The sequence below is a fragment of the Bombina bombina genome, chromosome 4, assembly GCF_027579735.1.
Source record: "Bombina bombina isolate aBomBom1 chromosome 4, aBomBom1.pri, whole genome shotgun sequence".
Classification (NCBI taxonomy): domain Eukaryota; kingdom Metazoa; phylum Chordata; class Amphibia; order Anura; family Bombinatoridae; genus Bombina; species Bombina bombina.
The window spans coordinates 1,091,491,002-1,091,512,873 of record NC_069502.1 but is presented as its reverse complement, the minus strand read 5'-3'; the positions used below and the strand labels follow the sequence as shown (position 1 = coordinate 1,091,512,873).

At 35.4% G+C, this 21,872-nt stretch overlaps 2 protein-coding genes across 2 annotated transcripts in view; one reads left to right on the top strand and one right to left on the bottom strand.

Moving 5' to 3' along the window:
- Window positions 1-18,957, bottom strand: part of ABCG5 (ATP binding cassette subfamily G member 5) — a 69,464-nt gene extending 50,507 nt beyond the window's left edge. Inside the window, exons 1-4 of the mRNA XM_053712731.1 lie at window positions 18,848-18,957; window positions 6,564-6,685; window positions 3,983-4,119; window positions 3,315-3,413 (exon numbers count right to left, since the gene is read on the bottom strand). Coding sequence (XP_053568706.1) covers window positions 3,315-3,413; window positions 3,983-4,119; window positions 6,564-6,685; window positions 18,848-18,957 — 468 coding nt within the window. The remainder of the gene's footprint in view (window positions 1-3,314; window positions 3,414-3,982; window positions 4,120-6,563; window positions 6,686-18,847) is intronic.
- Window positions 3,334-21,872, top strand: part of ABCG8 (ATP binding cassette subfamily G member 8) — a 34,408-nt gene continuing 15,869 nt past the window's right edge. The window contains exons 1-2 of the mRNA XM_053709353.1: window positions 3,334-3,392; window positions 20,807-20,917. Of these exons, the coding sequence (XP_053565328.1) occupies window positions 20,813-20,917 (105 nt within the window). The 5' untranslated portion in view covers window positions 3,334-3,392; window positions 20,807-20,812. The remainder of the gene's footprint in view (window positions 3,393-20,806; window positions 20,918-21,872) is intronic.

Sequence of the window (21,872 nt, the reverse complement as noted above, 5' to 3'; positions counted from 1 at the left end):
AGAGGTCGCCGCTTGGAAGAAGACTTCACCGCCTGGAACAGGGCCTTCTCCGCCGGTCTTCAGGACAGGTAAGTACCACTTGGGGGTTAGACTTAGGTTTTTTTAAGGGGGGATCGGGTGGGTTTTAGAGTAGGGGTGTGTGGGTGGTGGGTTGTAATGGGGGGGTTGTTCTTTTTTTTACAGGTAAAAGAGCTGATTACTTTGGGGCAATGCCCCGCAAAAGGCCCTTTTAAGGGCTGGTAATAGAGTTGATTACTTTTGTAATTTAGTTTAGGGTAGGGAAATTTTATTCCTTTTTTATTTTATTAAGGGGCTTAGATTAGGTGTAATTAGCTTAAAATTCTTGTAATCTTTTTTTATTTTTTGTAATTTAGTGTTTAGTTTTTTTGTAATATAGTTTAGTTTATTTAATTGTATTTTAGCTTAGATAATTGTAGTTTATTTAATTAATTTATCGATAGTGTAGTGTTAGGTGTATTTGTAACTTAGGTTAGGATTTATTTTACAGGTAAGTTTGTAATTATTTTAACTAGGTATCTATTAAATAGTTATAAATAGTTATTAACTATTTAATAGCTATTGTACCTAGTTAAAATAAATACAAAGTTACCTGTAAAATAAATATAAACCCTAAAATAGCTACAATGTAATTATTAATTATATTGCAGCTATCTTAGGGTTTATTTTATAGGTAAGTATTTAGTTTTAAATAGGAATAATTTAGTTAATAATATTAATATTATTTAGATTTATTTAAATAATAATTAAGTTAGGGGGTGTTAGGGTTAGACTTAGGTTTAGGGGTTAATATATTTAATATAGGTGGCGGCGGTGAAGGGGGATTAGATTAGAGGTTAATATATTTAATATAGGTGGCGGCGGTGAAGGGAGATCATATTAGGGGTTAATAAATTTAATATAGGTGGCGGCGGTGTAGGGGGGTCAGATTAGGGGGTAATACATTTAATATAGGTGGTGGCGGTGTAGGGGGATTAGATTAGGGGTTAATATATTTAATATAGTTGGCGGCGGTGTAGGGGGATCAGATTAGGGGGTAATACATTTAATGTAGGTGGCGGCAGGGTCCGGGAGCGGCGGTTTAGGGGTTAAACACTTTATTAGGTATTGCGGTGGAGGATTGCGGTTGACAGGTAGATAGACATTGCGCATGCGTTAGGTGTTAGGTTTTATTTTGCAGGCAGTTTAGGGAGTTGCGGGGCTCCAATACTCAGCGTAAGGCTTACTACGCCTGCATTTTGTGGCGAGGTGAAAATGGAGTAAGATTTCTCCATTTTCGCCACCTAATTCCTTACGCTGTATATTGGATACCAAATTGCGCGGCTTTTCTATATCAGTCTATGGGCCAAAAAACTACGGCCGAAGTGTGAAATATATGAGCGTAACTTCTATGTTACGCCGTATATAGGATACCAAACCAGCGCAAAATTTGGCATCGCCGGCTTTTGCGGGTGACGCTGCATATCGGATCGGGCCCCAGATGTAATAATGAAATGTGTATGTTTATACTGCACTTGTGCATATGTATGTATATTTATTTTTTGTGTGCTGTGTATGTATATTTATTTTGTGTGTGCTGTGTATGTATATTTATTTTGTGTGTGCTGTGTATGTATGCATGTTTTGTGTGTGCTGTGTATGTATATTTATTTTGTGTGTGCTGTGTATGTATATTTATTTTGTGTGTGCTGTGTATGTATGTATGTATGTTTTGTGTGTGCTGTGTATGTATGTATGTTTTGTGTGTGCTGTGTATGTATATTTATTTTGTGTGTGCTGTGTATGTATATTTATTTTGTGTGTACTGTGTATGTATATTTATTTTGTGTGTGCTGTATATGTATATTTATTTTGTGTGTGCTGTGTATGTATATTTATTTTGTGTGTGCTGTATATGTATATTTATTTTGTGTGTGCTGTGTATGTATGTATGTTTTGTGTGTGCTGTGTATGTATGTATGTTTTGTGTGTGCTGTGTATGTATATTTATTTTGTGTGTGCTGTGTATGTATGTATGTTTTGTGTGTGCTGTGTATGTATATTTATTTTGTGTGTGCTGTGTATGTATGTATGTTTTGTGTGTGCTGTGTATGTATATTTATTTTGTGTGTGCTGTGTATGTATGTATGTTTTGTGCGTGCTGTGTATGTATATTTATTTTGTGTGTGTTATGTATGTATGTTTTGTGTGTGTGCTCTGTATGTATATTTATTTTGTGTGTGCTGTGTATGTATATTTATTTTGTGTGTGCTGTGTATGTATGTATGTTTTGTGTGTGCTGTGTATGTATATTTATTTTGTGTGTGCTGTGTATGTACATTTATTTTGTGTGTGCTGTGTATGTATGTATGTTTTGTGTGTGCTGTGTATGTATATTTATTTTGTGTGTGCTGTGTAGGTATGTATGTTTTGTATGTGCTGTGTATGTATGTATGTTTTGTGTGTGCTGTGTATGTATATTTATTTTGTGTGTGCTGTGTATGTATGTATGTTTTGTGTGTGCTGTGTATGTATATTTATTTTGTGTGTGCTGTGTATGTATATTTATTTTGTGTGTGCTGTGTATGTATGTATGTTTTGTGTGTGTGCTGTGTATGTATATTTATTTTGTGTGTGCTGTGTATGTATATTTATTTTCTGTGTGCTGTGTATGTATGTATGTTTTGTGTGTGCTGTGTATGTATATTTATTTTGTGTGTGCTTTGTATGTATATTTATTTTGTGTGTGCTGTGTATGTATATTTATTTTGTGTGTGCTGTGTATGTATGTATGTTTTGTGTGTGCTGTGTATGTATATTTATTTTGTGTGTGCTGTGTATGTATGTATGTTTTGTGTGTGCTGTGTATGTATATTTATTTTGTGTGTGCTGTGTATGTATATTTATTTTGTGTGTGCTGTGTATGTATGTATGTTTTGTGTGTGCTGTGTATGTATATTTATTTTGTGTGTGCTGTGTATGTATATTTATTTTGTGTGTGCTGTGTATGTATATTTATTTTGTGTGTGCTGTGTATGTATTTATGTTTTGTGTGTGTGCTGTGTATGTATTTATGTTTTGTGTGTGTGCTGTGTATGTATTTATGTTTTGTGTGTGTGCTGTGTATGCATTTATGTTTTGTGTGTGTGCTGTGTATGTATTTATGTTTTGTGTGTGTGCTGTGTATGTATATTTATTTTGTGTGTGCTGTGTATGTATATTTATTCTGTGTGTGCTGTGTATATATGTATGTTTTGTGTGTGTTTATTTGTATTTATGTTGAACTGTGTGCATGTTGATTTTAATATAAAAACAACCTTTTTCTTAATAGCATCTCTGGAATGCTTCTGAAGTGCCAGTAATGCAGTGTACGTCAATGTCTCCTGCACAGTGAGGTAACTGAGCAAAGTATCATGCTGTAGAAAATAAAAATAAATATATGATCAATAAAATGTTATATCGAATGGAGTAATATGGGCCTTATTTAAAAAGTAACAATATATGTTGTGTGTAGGTGCAACCAGTCAGAGGCAGCACAGAGACAGAATGACAAATTAGCAAGAAACAGATTAAAAACTAAAATCTAAAAACTCATCTAGTAACAGAAGTGATACTGGGGCCGAATTATCAAGCTCTGAATGGAGCTTGATGCCCCTTGTTTCCGGCGAGCCCTTAGACACGCCGGAAACAGAAGTTATGAAGCTGCGGTCAAAAGACTGCTGCTCCATAACTTGTCTGCCTGCTCTTAGGCGGCGGACAGAAATCTACCCAATCGAATAAGATCAGGTTGATTGACATCCCCTGCTAGCGGCCAATTGGCCGCGAATCTGCAGGGGGCGGCAGTGCACAAGCAGTTCACAAGAACTGCTTGTGCAATAATAAATCCGCTACATCGTATCATGTCCGCTCGCACTTTGATAAATATACCCCACTTACTCCAATTCAGGCTAAATGTAAATCTGCAAGAATGCCATTTTACAATTACCTGTAATACATAGGAGAAACAGTCTTGGTATTCTTCTTTCTTTAGGTGAGATCCATTCACATATACCTCACCCAACAATGTTCCTTTATTTCCTATTCTTCCAGAAATTGCATCCAACAGTGTTGTTTTCCCAGAACCTAAGTACAGAAAAAAGGATTTGATGGGGTTAAATGTCATAAACAAAAGAGTTGCAGAAGTTGGGAAAGCAGTAAAGTAAATTGTGTTTCTTACTATATCCTATATAATAAAAGGCGAAGTGTGTTTGTCCGAAGCTATAATGCGCAGTAGAGACCTCACCTGGCAGTGGCATTTGGCGTGGAGTGGGCGTGGCCGGACGGGCATGATGTGGACGGGGTCGGGCGTGGCATGGACGGGGCATGGGCGGGGCCAGATGCGCTGTGAGAGATAGAGAGCTCTAAAGAGGGGGGATAGAGAGAGCAGAAGAGGGGGGATAAAGAGAGGGGGAGAGACAGCAAAAGAGAGGGGGTGAGAGAGCAAAAAGAGGGGGGGAGAGAGCAAAAAGAGGGGGGAGAGAGGAAGAGAGACAGCAAAAGAGAGAGGGGAGAGAGGAGGAGAGAGAGAGCACAAAAGAGGGGGAGAGAGAGTGCAAAAGAGAGGGGAAAGAGTGCGAAAGAGAGGGGGAGAGAGCGAAAAAGAGAGGGGGAGAGAGCGCAAAAAAGGGGGGAGAGAGCGCAAAAAAGGGGGGAGAGAGCGCAAAAGAGGGGGAGAGCGCAAAAGAGGGGGGAGAGAGCAAAATAGGGGAGAGAGAGCAAAAGAGGGGAAGAGAGAGCAAAATACGGGAGAGAGAGTAAAAGAGGGGAGGGAGAGAGAGAACAAAAGAGGGGGAGAGAGCAGAAGAGGGGCAGGGAAGAGAGAGCGCAAAAGAGAGGGGGGAGAGAGAGGGAGCAAGGGTTGGAACCGCGGTACTTAAAAAAATTGGGGACTAGTGTATATATATATATATATATATATATATATAAATATAAACAATTATTTCCAAAAGCATAAGATGATATCTCCTGAATAGTACACCTACACTTAGACTCACTATACCATTAGGTTATCCTATGATTATACAAAAACAGTTGTATGAATCTCTAATTCTTTCTCTCGGCCTTGGGTACTCAGTTTGGTGGGATTATTTATGATGGTTTATTGAGGCATCTAAAAATCACAATTTACCTTTTACACAAATACTTGTATATTATTAACCCTGACCCAATTCGTAAAGCTAAAAAACTAACAAAGCACAGAAAATGTACCATCGAAGACAATGTATGAGTTTTATTATACAAGGACAGTCATATTATGTATGTATGAATGTATTGGGTACTTGTAAAGTGCGGCTAATAACCCGTAAGGGTCTCAAGGCACTGCTCATTTTATCAACCTCGAAAGGATGAAAGGCTGAGTGCACCTCGCCGGGGATCGAACCTGCAACCCTTGGGTTGCTACATAGCTCAGCCACAGTGCCTTAGCATGCTGACCTATCTGTCTGGCTGGAATCCACTCAGATGTTTTTATCTATATACTGATTGAGAGACAGGGCCTGGTTCTAAAAAGCTCTCTGGGCTGGTAAGATTCTATAAGAAAGCTCGCCAGTCCTTCTTTTTCCCTGGTGGAATTAAATAAAGCCACTTCTTGCCCTAAAAAAGGGTGTCTCACTAAGAGGGGTATACTGTATTTTCGTATGGGAAGGAGATATGCACAATGGAAATCATAATTTAAAAATCATACAAAATGAATAATTTAACCATTCATACCAAAATATTTAGAAGCAAGGGGAGTTTCTAGTTGTGTGCCCCATGGGTCTGTTCTAGGGTCTGTTTTGTGTAATATATACTTCAGTGATTTTGGCAGTGGGCTTCAGGTGAGTCTTTTAGCACAGTTGACATTCCAAAACAAATAAGAAGTGATATCAAAATATTTAAGATTGTCAAATTAGTCAAATTTAACATCACAAAGGGAAAACAATTACATTTTTCATACAAAAAATATTATTCAGATGGTTTAAAGCTTGGTACGCCATGCAATTGGGACATAGGTAAAGCCAGTAGTAGTCTTGTTATATAGGAAGATGTATTAGCAACAGATAAAGTGAGGTTCTAATGCCAATTTTTAGATTGTTATTCAGACATAGGGGTCGATTTAACAAATGGCGGGCGGACATGATTCGCTGTAGCGAATCAAGTCCGCCTGAAATTGCTAAATGCCGACAGCATACGCTGTCGGGATTTATCATTGCACCAGCAGTTCTGGTGAAATGCTTGTGCAGTGCCGCCCCCTACACATTCGCGGCTAATCGGCCGCTAGCAGGGGGCGTCAATAAACCTGATCTTATCTGATCAGGATGATTGCAGTCCGCCACCTCAGAGGTGGCGGATGAATTAAGGAGACGGAAACATCGGACGGAGCAAGCACCATCAGCTGCTTGATAAATCTCCCCCAATGAAAATGATGTACAGTTTGGGTAACCATATCTGTAGATGTATTCACCCAAAGGGAAATATGACATAGTCACATTGAAATATTGTAGCCACTTGAGCAGTATCTGACGTGTTTGGTGTAGATTTGTCATTACCAGAGTTTCCCAAAATTGCCATTATTTGCCCACTCTCCATGTGAAAGGAAACATTCTTCAAAATTTGTCTTGTCCATTTTTTGTAATATAACTGCAAATCCCACCAAGGTCCAACACGTTCACTGAAAAGATATCACAGAACATCATTTTATTTTATAATTCAGTAGAATGGGGGCAGTAATGAACAAACTGTTACAAAGTGATTTTTAAATTAGACAAAAGCCTACATTTTATGCCATTTTATGCCTAAGAAGAAAATTAAAAGTAATAGAAATTAAAAGAATGTTCCTTTATATATTAGAAGGGTTTTGCAATGAATAGGGCAGCTTTATTGTATTAAAGTGGTGTTTCAGTGAGGCTGGTACAGGTACATTTTGCATAAATGCTTAAAGGGACACTGAACCCAATTTTTTTCTTTCATGATTCAGATAGAGCGTGCAATTTTAAGCAACTTTCTAATTTACTTTTATTATCAATTTGTCTTCGTTCTCTTGCTGTCTTTATTTGAAAAAGAAGAGCACTTGTTTATTAGTGCTGTCCAATCAACCCAGGTTGTTCACCAAAAATGGGCCGGCATCTAAACATTCCTGCTTTTCAAATAAACATACAAAGAGAATGAAGAAAATTTGATAATAGGAGTAAATTAGAAAGTTGCTTAAAATTGCATGCTCTATCTGAATCACAAAAGAAAAAATTTGGGTTCAGTGTCCCTTAAAGATTATGCTCCTAAGACTAAGAAATTTCAAAAATGCCAGGCATATGCATATATAATCTTGAGAATTGCTTTCAATAATTTGGTATTTATTTTTATTTGAGCAACTTTGATAAGTTTATTAATGTTAAAGTGTGCTGCATCCCCTTGCTTTGTGTAATTGGATGAATAATTATCCTATTCCTAACCTTTTCCTATCTTTAGAAGTAGATTTTTTTTCTAACAAATTTTAAAGTTAGTTACATTTCCCTTCCCACTGCATCATGTGACAGCCCTCAGCCAATCACAAAATGCATAAATGTATATTCTGTGAATTCTTGCACACACTCAGTAGGAGATGGTGCCACATAAAGTTTGCATATAAAAAGACTGTGCATATTTAGATAAGTGAATTGAAAAGTTGTTTAAAATTGTGTTCTCATGAAAGCTTACATTTTACTTTAGTGTCCCTTTAACACACTTCTACAAGAGTAATTTTATGAAATATCCAGTTTAACAATATTAAGTCACCATAAACTCCTATACCTCCTATACACATTTGACCTCTTGTAACTGAATGGAGGTTCCAAAAAATTACAAAAAAGAGCATATGAGCACTTGGTTTAATCCATCAACAAAAATTAGTAGGTCTCAACAAGCTTAGGCTAAAAGTTAACATGTATTACTAATCAAAAACAAGTTATAATTAAAATAAAAAATGAAAATCCCCACCTTAAACATTTGTAATTTGCAGCCACACTAAATTCAAATAATTATCTCCCCAAAAAAGACAATGGCAGTTTTAAAATGTATATGGTTCTCTCATTACTGAAAATCCTACAAATTACAAAACATCCCTAGCCACTGCCTATTGGTGACTGTTACAAGAAGCTTACTAGAAGCAATAAATAAGGTTTGGCCACTCATTGTTCTATTGGGGGAAATTCAGTAATTATTAGAAAAAGGTACAGGGTTTGTGCACTGATCAACTAAAAACTAGTAATTAAAAACAACTTTTTTTTATCAAAATTAACTACAAATGAAGGCATTAGCTAAAGGGTAAGTATCAAAAAAAATCTGACGTAAGTTTTTAAGTAGGATGCAGAACTTAAGGGGTAGATTTATCAAGCAGTGGATGCTGCAATCTACCCCCGAAGTTTCTGTCTCGCCGGAAACTTAAGTTAAGAAGTAGCAGTCCTAAGAGGTGGCGGACAGCAATCAATTGACACCCCCTGCTAGAGGCCGATTGGCCGCAAATGTGCAGGGGCGACATTGCACGTGTATGCTGTCGGCATTTAGCGATGTCGGCGGACATCATTCACCATAGCGAATCATGTCCGCCCGCTGCTTGATAATTTGGCCCCTAAGTCTTAAGTTTCCATTGTGCATATAGATATCTATATATTTCTATCTATCTATCTATCTATCTATCTATCTATCCGTATGCTAGTGATGCTCAGTTAAAGATTCCAGCTATAATATTTACAGGCATACTATTTTCCACTGGAGAGTATAAAAACATCAATCAATGGAATATAGCTCTCCTAAATTTCAGATCACAGAATGTTCTTACACAAAGAAACACAGGAAAAGAAAGAAAATTGAATCTTGTCGTAAAGTCTTTTTTTTTCAAAATTATTTTAGCAATGTACCTACAGCAGTCTAACCAATAATTTCACTGAAGAACATTATGCTACTTGAATAAACATATACAATGAAGCATGGAGTAAATTATAATGGTGTTTATATTACTGCACAGATATTGAAATGTACGAGCTTTAAACATTCCTTTAATGTCTATTATATATATGCACATACATATATATACATATATATTAAATTCTAGGAGTATCTGCACTCTCACTCCAACCAGACGACAACCAGGATGCCAGGTCAAAATAAGCATGAAAAAAGGACTGCACTCACTGGGTTTTCAAGTGTCAATTTATCAAACAATTTTATTCCATAGTGGTGACGTTTTGGAGACAACCAGCCCCTCTTCAGAACCTGGTTTGTGGAAGGGGTCTTGACTTCCGAAACGTCACCGCTATGGAATAAATTGCTCACCAATAGACTATATGTATGTGTGTATATATATATATATATATATATATATATATATATATATATATATATATATATATATATATATATATTTAGATATATAAATAAATATATATATATATATATATATATATATATATATATATATATATATATTGACCTCTAATATATGAATATCCAAATAAATCATCCAAAAGCAACGACACTCTGCTTTTAGAAAAGTTAGTAAAGCATAGCTTTATTTAGCCATGTCTAAAAACAACAATCACATGGAAAAGACATGAACCTGGAGCGTAGGTACAAATGGAGTGTGATGTCATCTGATGCATTTCACGCTGTACTGGCACTTTCTTAAAGGATATTTATACACCTTGTAATTTTGGAGGTGAATTTAATTCACTGACATAACAGGAGTTTTTTGCCTCCTTCTTAGACAGTGAACATTAAGATCTCGGGAGATGGACTTGTAACCTTGAGATTGTCCATGCTTTTCAACAATTTTTGTTCTCAAATCCTCAGACAATTTTTGGCTGCTCTTTCTCCATGCTCAGTGTGGCACAGAAATACACACAACAGAAAGGTTGAGTCAATTTTTCACCATTTTAATTGGTTGCCGATGTGATTTCTATATTGTCAGCACCTGTTAATTGATACAGGTGAGTTTAATTACAAATTACAGAATGCAATTCTTTCTTACAATTTTGAGAAGGTGCCAATAATTGTGTCCAGTCCATTTTTGGAGTTTTGCGTGCAATGGAGGGTAGTTATCAACGTGTCAACTTTCCTGCCTTCGCCGGCCCAATACGCCCGCCTACGCTCGCCTCACATCGCCGCCGCAGACCTGAAAAAATTCGCCTAAGTTATCAAGTAAAGCTGTCAAAAAGCCGCGGGGCGATGAGCAGCGGACTTTGAGAGTTATCACTCATTCGATCTCGCTGCTCTTCGGCTGTTTGACAGCTTTCTTTCTAGCCTGTCACTAAGCACTCACACTAAACTACACTGTTCTACCCCCTATACCAGCGCCCCCGGAGCCCCCCGCAACTAAATAAAGTTACTAACCCCTAAACCGCCGCTCCTAGACCCTGCCGCAACTCTGATAAATGTATTAACCCCTAAACCGCCGCTCCTAGACCCTGCCGCAACTCTGATAAATGTATTAACCCCTAAACCGCCGCTCCTAGACCCTGCCGCAACTCTGATAAATGTATTAACCCCTAAACCGCCGCTCCTAGACCCCGCCGCAAGTCTTATAAATGTATTAACCCCTAAACCGCCGCTCCCGGACACCGCTGCCACCTACATTATACCTAGTAACCCCTATCCTGCCCCCCTATACCGTCGCCCTCTATAATAAAGTTAATAACCCCTATCCTGCTGATCCCGCACCTCGCCGCAAATAAATAAATAGTTTAACCCCTAAACCGCCGCTCCCTGAACCCGCCGCAACCTATATTAAATTTATTAACCCCTATCCTGCCCCCCCTACACCGTCGCCACCTATAATAAATTTATTAACCCCTATCCTGCCCCCCACTACACCGCCGCCACTGTAATAAAATTATTAACCCCTAAACCTAAGTCTAACACTAACCCTAACACCCCCCTAACTTAAATATTAATTAAATAAATCTAAATAATATTTCTATTATTAACTAAGTTAATCCTATTTAAAACTAAATACTTACCTATAAAATAAACCCTAATAATGCAAGCTCAATCTGATTGGCTACCTTAATTCCGATTGGCTGATAGAATCCTATCAGCCAATCGGAATTGAAGGGACGCCATCTTGGATGATGTCCCTTAAAGGAGCCTTCATTCGTCGGTAGTCCGTCGGGAAAGAAGGATGTTCCGCGTCGGCGGTATGAAGATTCAAGACCCGGCTTCGAAGATGACCTCGCCCGGATAGAAGACTTCTTCAGCGCCTCTTGGAAGATGACATCGCCCGGATGGAAGATTTCTTCAGCGCCGCTTGGAGGATCACTTCATCGGATGGAAGATTTCTTCAGCGCCCCTTGGATGATCACTTCTGCCGGTCCGGATGTCCTCTTCAGTTCCATCGGTGGCTCGGCTGAGTGAAGACGACTAAAGGTAGGATGATCTTCAGGGGATTAGTGTTAGGTTATTTTAAGGGGGGTTTGGGTTAGATTAGGGGTATGTGGGTGGTTGGTTTTAATGTTGGGGGAGTTGTATTTTTCTTTTACAGGCAAAAGAGCTGAATTCTTTGGGGCATGCCCCCACAAAAGGCCCTTTTAAGGGCTGGTAAGGTAAAAGAGCTTTGAACTTTTTTAATGTAGAATAGGGTAGGGCATTTTTTTTATTTTGGGGGGGTTTGTTATTTTATTAGGGGGCTAAGATTAGGTGTAAGTAGCTTAAAATTGTTGTAATATTTTTTTAAATTTATATTATATATTATATATATTATATTTTTAATTTTTGTAACTTAGCTTTTTTATTTTTTGTACTTTAGTTAGTTTATGTAATTGTATTTAACTGTAGTTATTTGTAGTTAATTTATTTAATTTATTTAATGATAGTGTAGTGTTAGGTTTAATTGTAACTTAGGTTAGGATTTATTTTACAGGTTATTTTGTATTTCTTTTAGCTAGGTAGTTATTAAATAGTTAATAACTATTTAATAACTATTCTAACTAGCTAAAATAAATACAAAGTTACCTGTAAAATAAATATAAATCCTAAGATAGCTACAATATAATTATTAATTATATTGTAGCTATCTTAGGGTTTATTTTACAGGTAAGTATTTAGTTTTAAATAGGAATAATTTATTAAAGTATAGTGTAGTGTTAGGTGTAATTGTAACTTAGGTTAGTTTTTAGTTTACAGGTACATTTCTCTTTATTTTAGCTAGGTAAGCTATTAAATAGTTAATAACTATTTAATAGCTATTGTACCTAGTTAAAATAAATTGAAAGGTACCTGTAAAATAAAAATAAATCCTAAGATAGCTACAATATAATTATTATTTATATTGTAGCTATATTAGGGTTTATTTTAAAGGTAAGTATTTAGTTTTAAATAGGATTAATTTAGTTCATAATAGAAATAAGATTTAGATTTATTTAATTAATATTTAAGTTAGGGGGGTGTTAGGGTTAGTGTTAGACTTAGGTTTAGGGGTTAATAAATTTATTACAGTGGCGGTGGTGTAGTGGGGGGCAGGATAGGGGTTAATAAATGTATTATAGGTGGCGACGGTGTAGGGGGGGCAGATTAGGGGTTAATAAATTTAATATAGGTTGCGGCAGGGTCAGGGAGCGGCGGTTTAGGGGTTAATATGTATAGAGTAGCTTGCGGTGGGCTCCGTGAGCGGCGGTTTAGGGGTTAATCATTTTATTTAGTTGCGGCGGTGTAGGGGGAGACAGATTAGAGGTGTTTAGACTCGGGGTACATGTTAGGGTGTTAGGTGTAGACAGCTCCCATAGAAATCAATGGGATGTCTGGCAGCAGCGAACTTGTACTTTCGCTATGGTCAGACTCCCATTGATTCCTATGGGATCCGCCGCCTCCAGGGTGGCGGTTTGAAAACCAGGTACGCTGGGCCGTAAAAGTGCCGAGCGTACCTGCTAGTTTTTTGATAACTAGCAAAAGTAGTCAGATTGTGCCGCACTTGTGTGCGGAACATCTGGAGTGACGTAAGAATCGATCTGTGTCGGACTGAGTCCGGAGGATCGAAATTTACGTCACAAAATTCTACTTTTGCCGGTCTCTAGCCTTTGATAACTAAGGCGAATCAGCCTCGCCACAAATATGCTGCGGAATTCCAGCGTATTTGAGGTTGACGGCTTGATAACTACCCCCCATGGTGTCAGATTAGTTTTTTTTCTCTCCACTTTTTTTTTTTTTTTGGTTTAAATCTTTTTATTAATTTTCAAAATTTACAAAAATAGATGAATAATAAGAATTCAATATCAGATAAATACATTAACATTGATAACAATAATAACAATAATAACAACAAAAGGACTTTGTAGATGACACAACCCTATCTATCGGGGTGCTAGGTTGTTGTTCAAAAGTCTTTTGATTTGAGTGAAGTCCATAAATACAGAAACAGTGAAAAGTTACCCATCTGATATACACATTACTATTTATAAGGTAAAGCAAAATACTCTCAATGCAGCCGGTATTTATGACTGTCTATAGATAAATGTGAACAGGAACAGTGGTAGGGGGGGAGAGGAGAAAATGGAGAAGGGAGGGGAGGGAAGGGAGATTGTGATTAGGACCCAACAGAGAGTGCTAGAGGTTGTATCAGGTTAGCCTATGGGAATACCTTCCTGGGGGGGGGAGACCAAGGGCTCCTTCAGATCCACCTGCTCCCATATGAATATGATATCCGAGATATCATCAGCCTTACCTTGAAAGCTGTAGTGTATTTTCTCTAGTGAGAGGACATGGTCAACTTTGCGTATCCACATTTGTGGAGTGGGGACCTGTGTTTTTTTCCAGAACCTAGGAATCAGGCGTTTGGCGCAATTGAGCATGCATTGCAATAGTCTCTTTCGGTATTGGCAGTTAAGATTTGGTAGATCGTTAAGCAGATTCTCTCCACTTTTTTGTGTCATACCAATACAAACAAAAGAAATAAACATGAGAATGCCTAAACATTTGTAATTGCAACAATTTTCTGGGCGAAGTGGTGCATTATCTGACAGAAATGCAGGGGTGCCAATATTTTTGGCATGACTGTATGTATATGTATATATATATATATATATATATATATATATATATATATATATATATATATATATATATATATATATATATATATATATATATATATATATATATATATATATATATATATACAGTCATGTGGAAAAAAAAAGTACACCCTCTTTCAATTCTATAATTTTACATATTAGGGCCTAATAACAATCATCTGGTACTCAGCAGGTCTTAAAATTAGGTAAATACAACCTCAGAGAAACAACAACACATGACATATTACACTGTGTCATGATTTATTTAACAAACATAAAGCCAAAATGGAGAAGCCATGTGTGAAAAACTAAGTACACCTTATGATTCAATAGCTTGTAGAACCATCTTTAACAGCAATAACTTGAAGCAATCCTTTTCTGTATGGTGTTCTTATTCACTCACATCATTGTGGAGGAATTTTGGGCTACTCTTCTTTACAACGTTGCTTCAGTTCATTGAGGTATGCGGACATTCGTTTATTTACAGATCTTTTAAAGTCCCGCACAGAATTTCAATTGGGTTGAGGTCTGGACTTTGACTGGGTTATTGCAAAACCTTGATTCTTTTCTTTTTCAGCCATTCTGTTGTAGATTTGCTGGTGTGCTTGGGATCATTGTCCTGTTGCATGACTCAGTTTTGTCCAAGCCTTAGCTGTCGGACAGATGGCCTAACATTTTACTCTAGAATACTTTGGTATATAGAGGAGTTCATGGTCGACTCAATGGCTGCAAGGTGCCCGGGTCATGTGGCTGCAAAACAAGCCCAAATCATCAGCCCTCCACCACAGTGCTTGACAGTTGGCATGAAGTGTTTGTGCTGATATGCTGTGTTTGGTTTTCACCAAACGTGGTGCTGTGCATTATGGCTAAACATCTCCACTTAGGTCTCGTCTGTGCAAAGGGTATTGCTCCAGAAGTCTTGTGGTTTGTTCAGATGCAACTTTAAAAACCTAATCTGTGCTGCCATGTTCTTTTAAGAGAGAAGAGGCTTTCTCCTGGCAACCCTTCCATACAAACCATATTTGTTCAGTCTTTTTCTAATTGTACTGTCATAAAATGTAACATTTAACATGATAATTGAGGCCTGTAGCGTCTGAGATGTAACTCTTGGGTTTTTTTGCAATTTCTCTGAGCATTGCACGGTCTGACCATGGGGTGAGGGACATCCACTTCTGGGAATATTGGCAACTGTCATGAATGTGTTCCATTTGTGAATAATCTTTCTCACTGTAGAATGATGGACTTGTTTGAAAATTGCCTTATAACCCTTCCCAGATTGATGAGCAGCAACAATTGCTTCTCTGAGATCATTGCTAATGTCTTTCCTCCTTGGCACACACCTGAATGCCTAAGACCAACAAACTGCTAAAACTTTGGCTTTAATAGAGGTGGTCACACTTGCTGATTAATTAAGCAAGGGCATTTGATAAGCAGGGCCTAGATGCTACTTACACTCTTAATTCCTATGGAAGCAGTAAGGGTGTACTTAGTCTTTCACACATGACTTCTCCATTTTGGCTTTATTTTTTGTTAAATAAATCATGACACAGTGTAATATGTCATGTGTTGTTCATCTGAGGTTGTATTTACCTGCTAAAGACCAGATGATTGTTATTATTATGTTATTATGTCCTGATACGTAAAACCATAGAATTTAAATAGGGTGTACTTTCTTTTTCACATGACTGTGTGTGTATATATATATATATATATATATATATATATATATATATATATATATATATATATATATATATATATATATATATATATATATATATATATATATATATATATATATATATATATATATATATATACATAAACAAAAACATAAGTCAGCTAGGCTTGTATACACTAATTATGTGGACACCTAACCATCACACCTATATGAGGTTGTTGGATAGCCGATTACAAAACCGTGAGCATTAATATGGAGTTTACCCCCTTTGTGGCTGTAACAGCTGCAACTCTTCTAGGAAGGTTTCCACAACATTTGGAGTGTGCCTGGGGGAATTTGTGCCAATTCAGCCAGAAGAGCATTTGTGAGTTCAGGCACTAATGTTTGCAAAAAAAGGTCTGGCTCACAATCAGCATTCCAGTTCATTCCAAAGGTGTCCAATCAGACAGTCAGCGCTCTGTGCAGGCCCCTTGCATTCCTCCATACACATCTCCTCAAACCATGTCTTCAAAGGAGCACAGTAATGCAGGAACAGGAAACTCAAACTGTTGCAAAAATATTGATTGGAACAACGAATAGAATGCAAGCTCAATCCTATTGGCTGATTGCATCAGCCAATAGGATTTTTTCTACCTTAATTCCGATTGCCTGATAGAATTCTATCAGCCAATTGGAATTGAAGGGACGCCATCTTGGATGACATCACTTATAGGAACCTTCATTTAGTAAGAAGACTTCGATGGAAGAGGATGCTCCGTGCCAGATGTCTTGAAGATGGACCCGCTCCGTGCCGGATGGATGAAGATAGAAGATGCTGTCTGGATGAAGACTTCTGCCCGTCTGGAGGACCACTTCGCCCGGCTTGGATGAAGACTTCTCCCGGCTTCGTTGAGGACTTCGGCCCGGTTGGGTGAAGACGTCTCCCGTAAGGTGATCTTCAAGGGGTTAGTGTTATTTTTTTTTAAAGGGAGGATTGGGTGGGTTTTAGAGTAGGTTTGGTTGTGTGGGTGGTGGGTTTTAATGTTGGCCCTTTTAAAGGCTATTTGTAATTTAGTTTAGGGTAGAGCTTTTTTATTTTGGGAGGCTTTTTTATTTTGTTAGGGGGATTAGATTAGGTGTAATTAGTTTAAAAATCTTGTAATTTGTTTATTATTTTCTGTAATTTAGTGTTGTTTTTTTTACTTTAGATAATTGTATTTAATTGTATTTAATTTAGGGAATTAATTTAATTATAGTGTAGTGTTAGGTGTAATTGTAACTTAGTTAAGGTTTTATTTTACAGGTACTTTTGTATTTATTTTAACTAGGTAGTTTATTAAATAGTTAATAACTATTTAGTAACTATTCTACCTAGTTAAAATAAATACAAACTTGCCTGTAAAATAAAAATAAACCCTAAACTAGCTACAATGTAACTATTAGTTATATTGTAGCTAGCTTAAGGTTTATTTTATAGGTAAGTATATAGTTTTAAAGATGAATTATTTAGTTAATGATAGTTATATTTATTTAGATTTATTTTAATTATATTTAAGTTAGGGGGTGTTAGGGTTAGACTTAGATTTAGGGGTTAATATGTTTATTATAGTTGCGGCAGTGTCCGGAGCGGCAGATTAGGGGTTAATAATATAATGTAGGTGTCAGCAATGTCGGGGACTGCAGATTAGGGGTTAATAAGTGTAAGATTAGGGGTGTTTAGACTCGGGGTTCATGTTAGGGTGTTAGGTGTAGACATACATTTTATTTCCCCATAGGAATCAATGGGGCTGCGTTAAGAGCTAAACGCTGCTTTTTTGCAGGTGTTAGCTTTTTTTTCAGCTGGCTCTCCCCCGTTGATTCCTATGGGAAATCGTGCACAAGCACATTCAGCCAACTCACCGCTAACATAAGCAGCGCTGGTATTGAGGTGAGATGTGGAGCAAAATTTTGCTCTAAGCTCACTTTTTTGCGGTTAACGCCGGGTTTGTAAAAACCCGTAATACCAGCGCTGTCTGTAAGTGAGCGGTGAGCATAAACTGCTCGTTAGCACCGCACCCCTGTTAACGCAAAACTCGTAATCTAACCAAAAATTTTTTTATGAACTTAATAACTCTTACTTTCAATTCTTTAAAAATAAGGAATAAAAAAATGTAAATATATTACAACTGAAGTATGAATATGTTAGATACTAAAGAAATAATTTTGATATATTATACAGTTCATAAATATTATTTATTATGTATGTCCAAACATTTTGATTTTAGAAAAAAAAAGATTCTGTATTTAGAAAATAAACACAGCATTTAAAAATTGTGCATTTCACATGGAATATTTCAGTAAAATTTTAGAGATTTTAATATTACAAAACCACAGTAGATGTTATAGATATGACAAATGTAAACTTACTGAAGATATTTAAGCCAACGTTTTTTATGACAAAAGATATTTACACAATGTGATGTTTAATTTCATAGTGTGATTTTATTGATCCATAATGTGATCTAGAGAACAAACCTTAAATAGTGTGTAACAATGTGTTATAATGTGAATTATCAGCTCAAATATATACATTCACACTCACTATATAGATATACAGTGTGTATATATATATATATATATATATATATATATATATATACACATACACACACACATATATATAAATATATACCTGTATATATATATTGTGTATATATATATATATATATATATATATATACACACACACAGATATATATATATTTATATATATATATATATATATATATATATATATATATATATATATATATATATATATATATCATTGTAAAAACACACTCACTGGATTTAAGTGACAACAAAACGTATTCTTTAATAGTGACGTTTTATGGTAACAACCTTTCTTCAGGCATTTGTACTCCGAAATATCACATTAATAGAATAAGTTCTGTCAATCCAGTGAGTTACTTTTTTTTTTTTTAACAAAGATACAGACATTTTATCTGCTCCCTGCTCTTTAAATGTTGTCTTCAGATTGTGTACCTTATTGATATACATATATCTAAACCATTCACTATTCTTTATTAGTAAATGATGGTAGATTTTTTTTTTTTTAATTTTATTTCTAATTTCTAGAATAGGCGGAAAAATTCCTTACCTTACAGTATAAGAGATTCCGTGCACACTGATACTGCATTGTGATCTTTTCTCAGTGTCTGAAGTCTCATTGTTAACCATTTCCATACAAGTATTTGCCTCATTATACATGGTCTCTGATTGTATTGGGATCGTTTTTTTCTCTTTGGATTTAGACCAGACTGTTCTGTATATCTACAAACAAATAATTTACAAGGTTATAATCTGGACATTTATTATATCAGTTTACTTATAAATCACTAATTTTGATAAAATTGTGAAATCTATAGAAGTTATTACTGGCGCTGGATTCACTAGATAACTCTCCAGTCTGTCCAGTCACTCCATCTTTGGCAAATGGTATCTCTAAACAACTAGTAAGTGAGTGAACTTTAGTGAATTGTCTCCATAGAATAACATAGGAAGTAAAACTGGGACAACTATTAGTTAATTTTCCCAGCTGTAGATTGTTTTGTAATTCCAATTATTCAACACTTCCCCCCCATTCCATTTCATATATGATGCCCACCACACTGACCTGAGACTTTAAAGATGCAGAGCAGCATTTGTAATCCACGTTATCTGGTCAAGGCTGGCTCAAGCAATGTGGTTAATGTTTGCTTTCAGTATATTCCCCTGCTGTAGTATATATCTTTCCAGATATGAGTTGGCTGGGAAGTCCGTACAAGTGTCATTTAGTTATCTGATAATACTTTAGACTTATGTGCACTGTATCTATGGAGCAATTAATCTTGGGAAATATGACATAGGGTTGGGTGTGCTCCATATAAGATAGCAAAGGTGCCTTTCTACTGACCATCTTGTAGATCTCAGACACAGAGCATAAGGGTTCAGAGGATTGCCTGTTGCTGGCGTACATTTTCTACATGTCAAGGCAAAAGCACTATTAGTGATTGCTTAAGTAATGGATAAAGGTGATTTACAATTCAGTCAGGGATTTAAAAAAATGGATACTTCACCACGACTGCAGGCAAGTACAGGAATTATATTTTAATTACTTGTTTAGAATTTAAATGATACTTTTGCATGATTACAGCAGACATTGGGTAGGTGTGTATGTGTGTGTGTATATATATATATATATATATATATATATATATATATATATATATATATATATATAGTATTACCATGCACTCACTACATACATTTTGATTCTTTTTCAGCCCGGGTGCTTCCTCCTCCTTTTATATATAGAATATATTCAACTTAAGGACAATCACAGGTCTTTCTAAAAACAATAGATTTTATTTAAATTTCTTTAAAAAAATCCTTAGAATTTTAAAAATTTGGATTGTAATATGTTTAAAGAATTTGAATAAAATCTGTTGGTTTTAAAAAGACCTGTGAGTATATATATATATATATATATATATATATATATATATATATATATATATATATATATATATATATATATATAAAAATCATTTTCTTATTATATATATATATATATATATATATATATATATATATATATAATTTTCTTATTTATACTAATGTATTTAGTCATTTTATACATTTATTATATTTAATTAAGATACATGTTTAAAAAAACAAAAAAAAAGGAATATCTCAAATAAGCATTGCATGTCCACCATGTTCCCTGTCAAGTCACAATTACACACCAGAAAGAAAAATAACTAATTTAAAATCTTTGTCATAAATCCTGTTTTTAGATCTAAGGTGACATTGACACATTTATATATTTGATTATATAGTATGGCTTCTCATAGTGAGCTATAAAGATGAGCTTGAATTACTATTTTCCTTTTATATTAATTGTATTCAGCTCAAAGCAGTGAACCAGTTTAAGTATATTTCTACATGTTGTGTGACTTTGTATACAGAAATAAAAATACACTTTTTTTGTCTAAATATAATTATTTAATTTTATTAAAACATAATTAAAAAGTGTATATCTATATATATATTACAAACTACAAAAATATTTCCACAGGTTAGTATGAAAGTCAGAGATGAATTATTTTTGCCCGAAGAAGACAGCAGTTTATACTTTACATATTCTGGACCTCCAAATATTCTGGAAGTAAAAGAATTAAATTACCAGGTAAGGATTTAAAAATATTTATTTATAAAATTAAATATATATAATTTAAAACTTTTCTTTTAAATACCTATTTTTAAGAATATTTATAGCACCAATTAGGGCAAAAATCTGCTTTGCTATAAAGTCTGAAACCAGATTAGTTGACTATATTTACAGGGTTTATAGAGAGTAACCATATAACCAAAGACTGTCAAAATAAAATAGAATGCATTTTCAGGTTGTATATAAATTCAGACTGCCTTAAACTAGAGTTGCCACATCTCTTGGAAAAAAATACTGGTTGTGTTAATTAGCATAAACTAGCAAAACTAATCATGCTGCACAATTCTTAAACTAATGCTACTAGCACTGATCTTTATTTCAGATCATATATACAGGCACAAGAAGTTACCATAAGATGTTCTTTATTTGCATATTTACTCTTAATGATCTACATTGAACTGTAGCTTAAAAATACCCTTCAGCAAAATGCTGGATGGCAACCCTACCTAAAGGGTGCTAGAACACATAGGTAAGACTGAGAACATAGCCACTTTAACTTGATTACCCAGGATTATGGGAAACTCAGGGTTGTTGGCAACTACGTTCTATTAATAATATTTTAAAATTATATATGGAAACCATATTTATTTTGCAAGGTCATTGTTGCATTAATGTTGGAAAGGATGCATTTCTCTGTATTAACAACAATATAGGAACAGTAGAAAGTACTGAACCTTCCAATTATGTCATCCAACAAAAATTATTTTGGACACAAACAATCCCAAATATTTAACAACTGTATTAAAACACAACAATTCTATAACCATAGTAGCTACTAACTATAAGAATGCATACTGAATGCATTTTGCCAGTTTTTCACCACTAGAGGGTCTTAGTTCATGTATTTCATATAGATAACATTGAGCTCATGCACATGAAGTTACCTAGGAGTGAGCACTAAAATAGCTAAAAT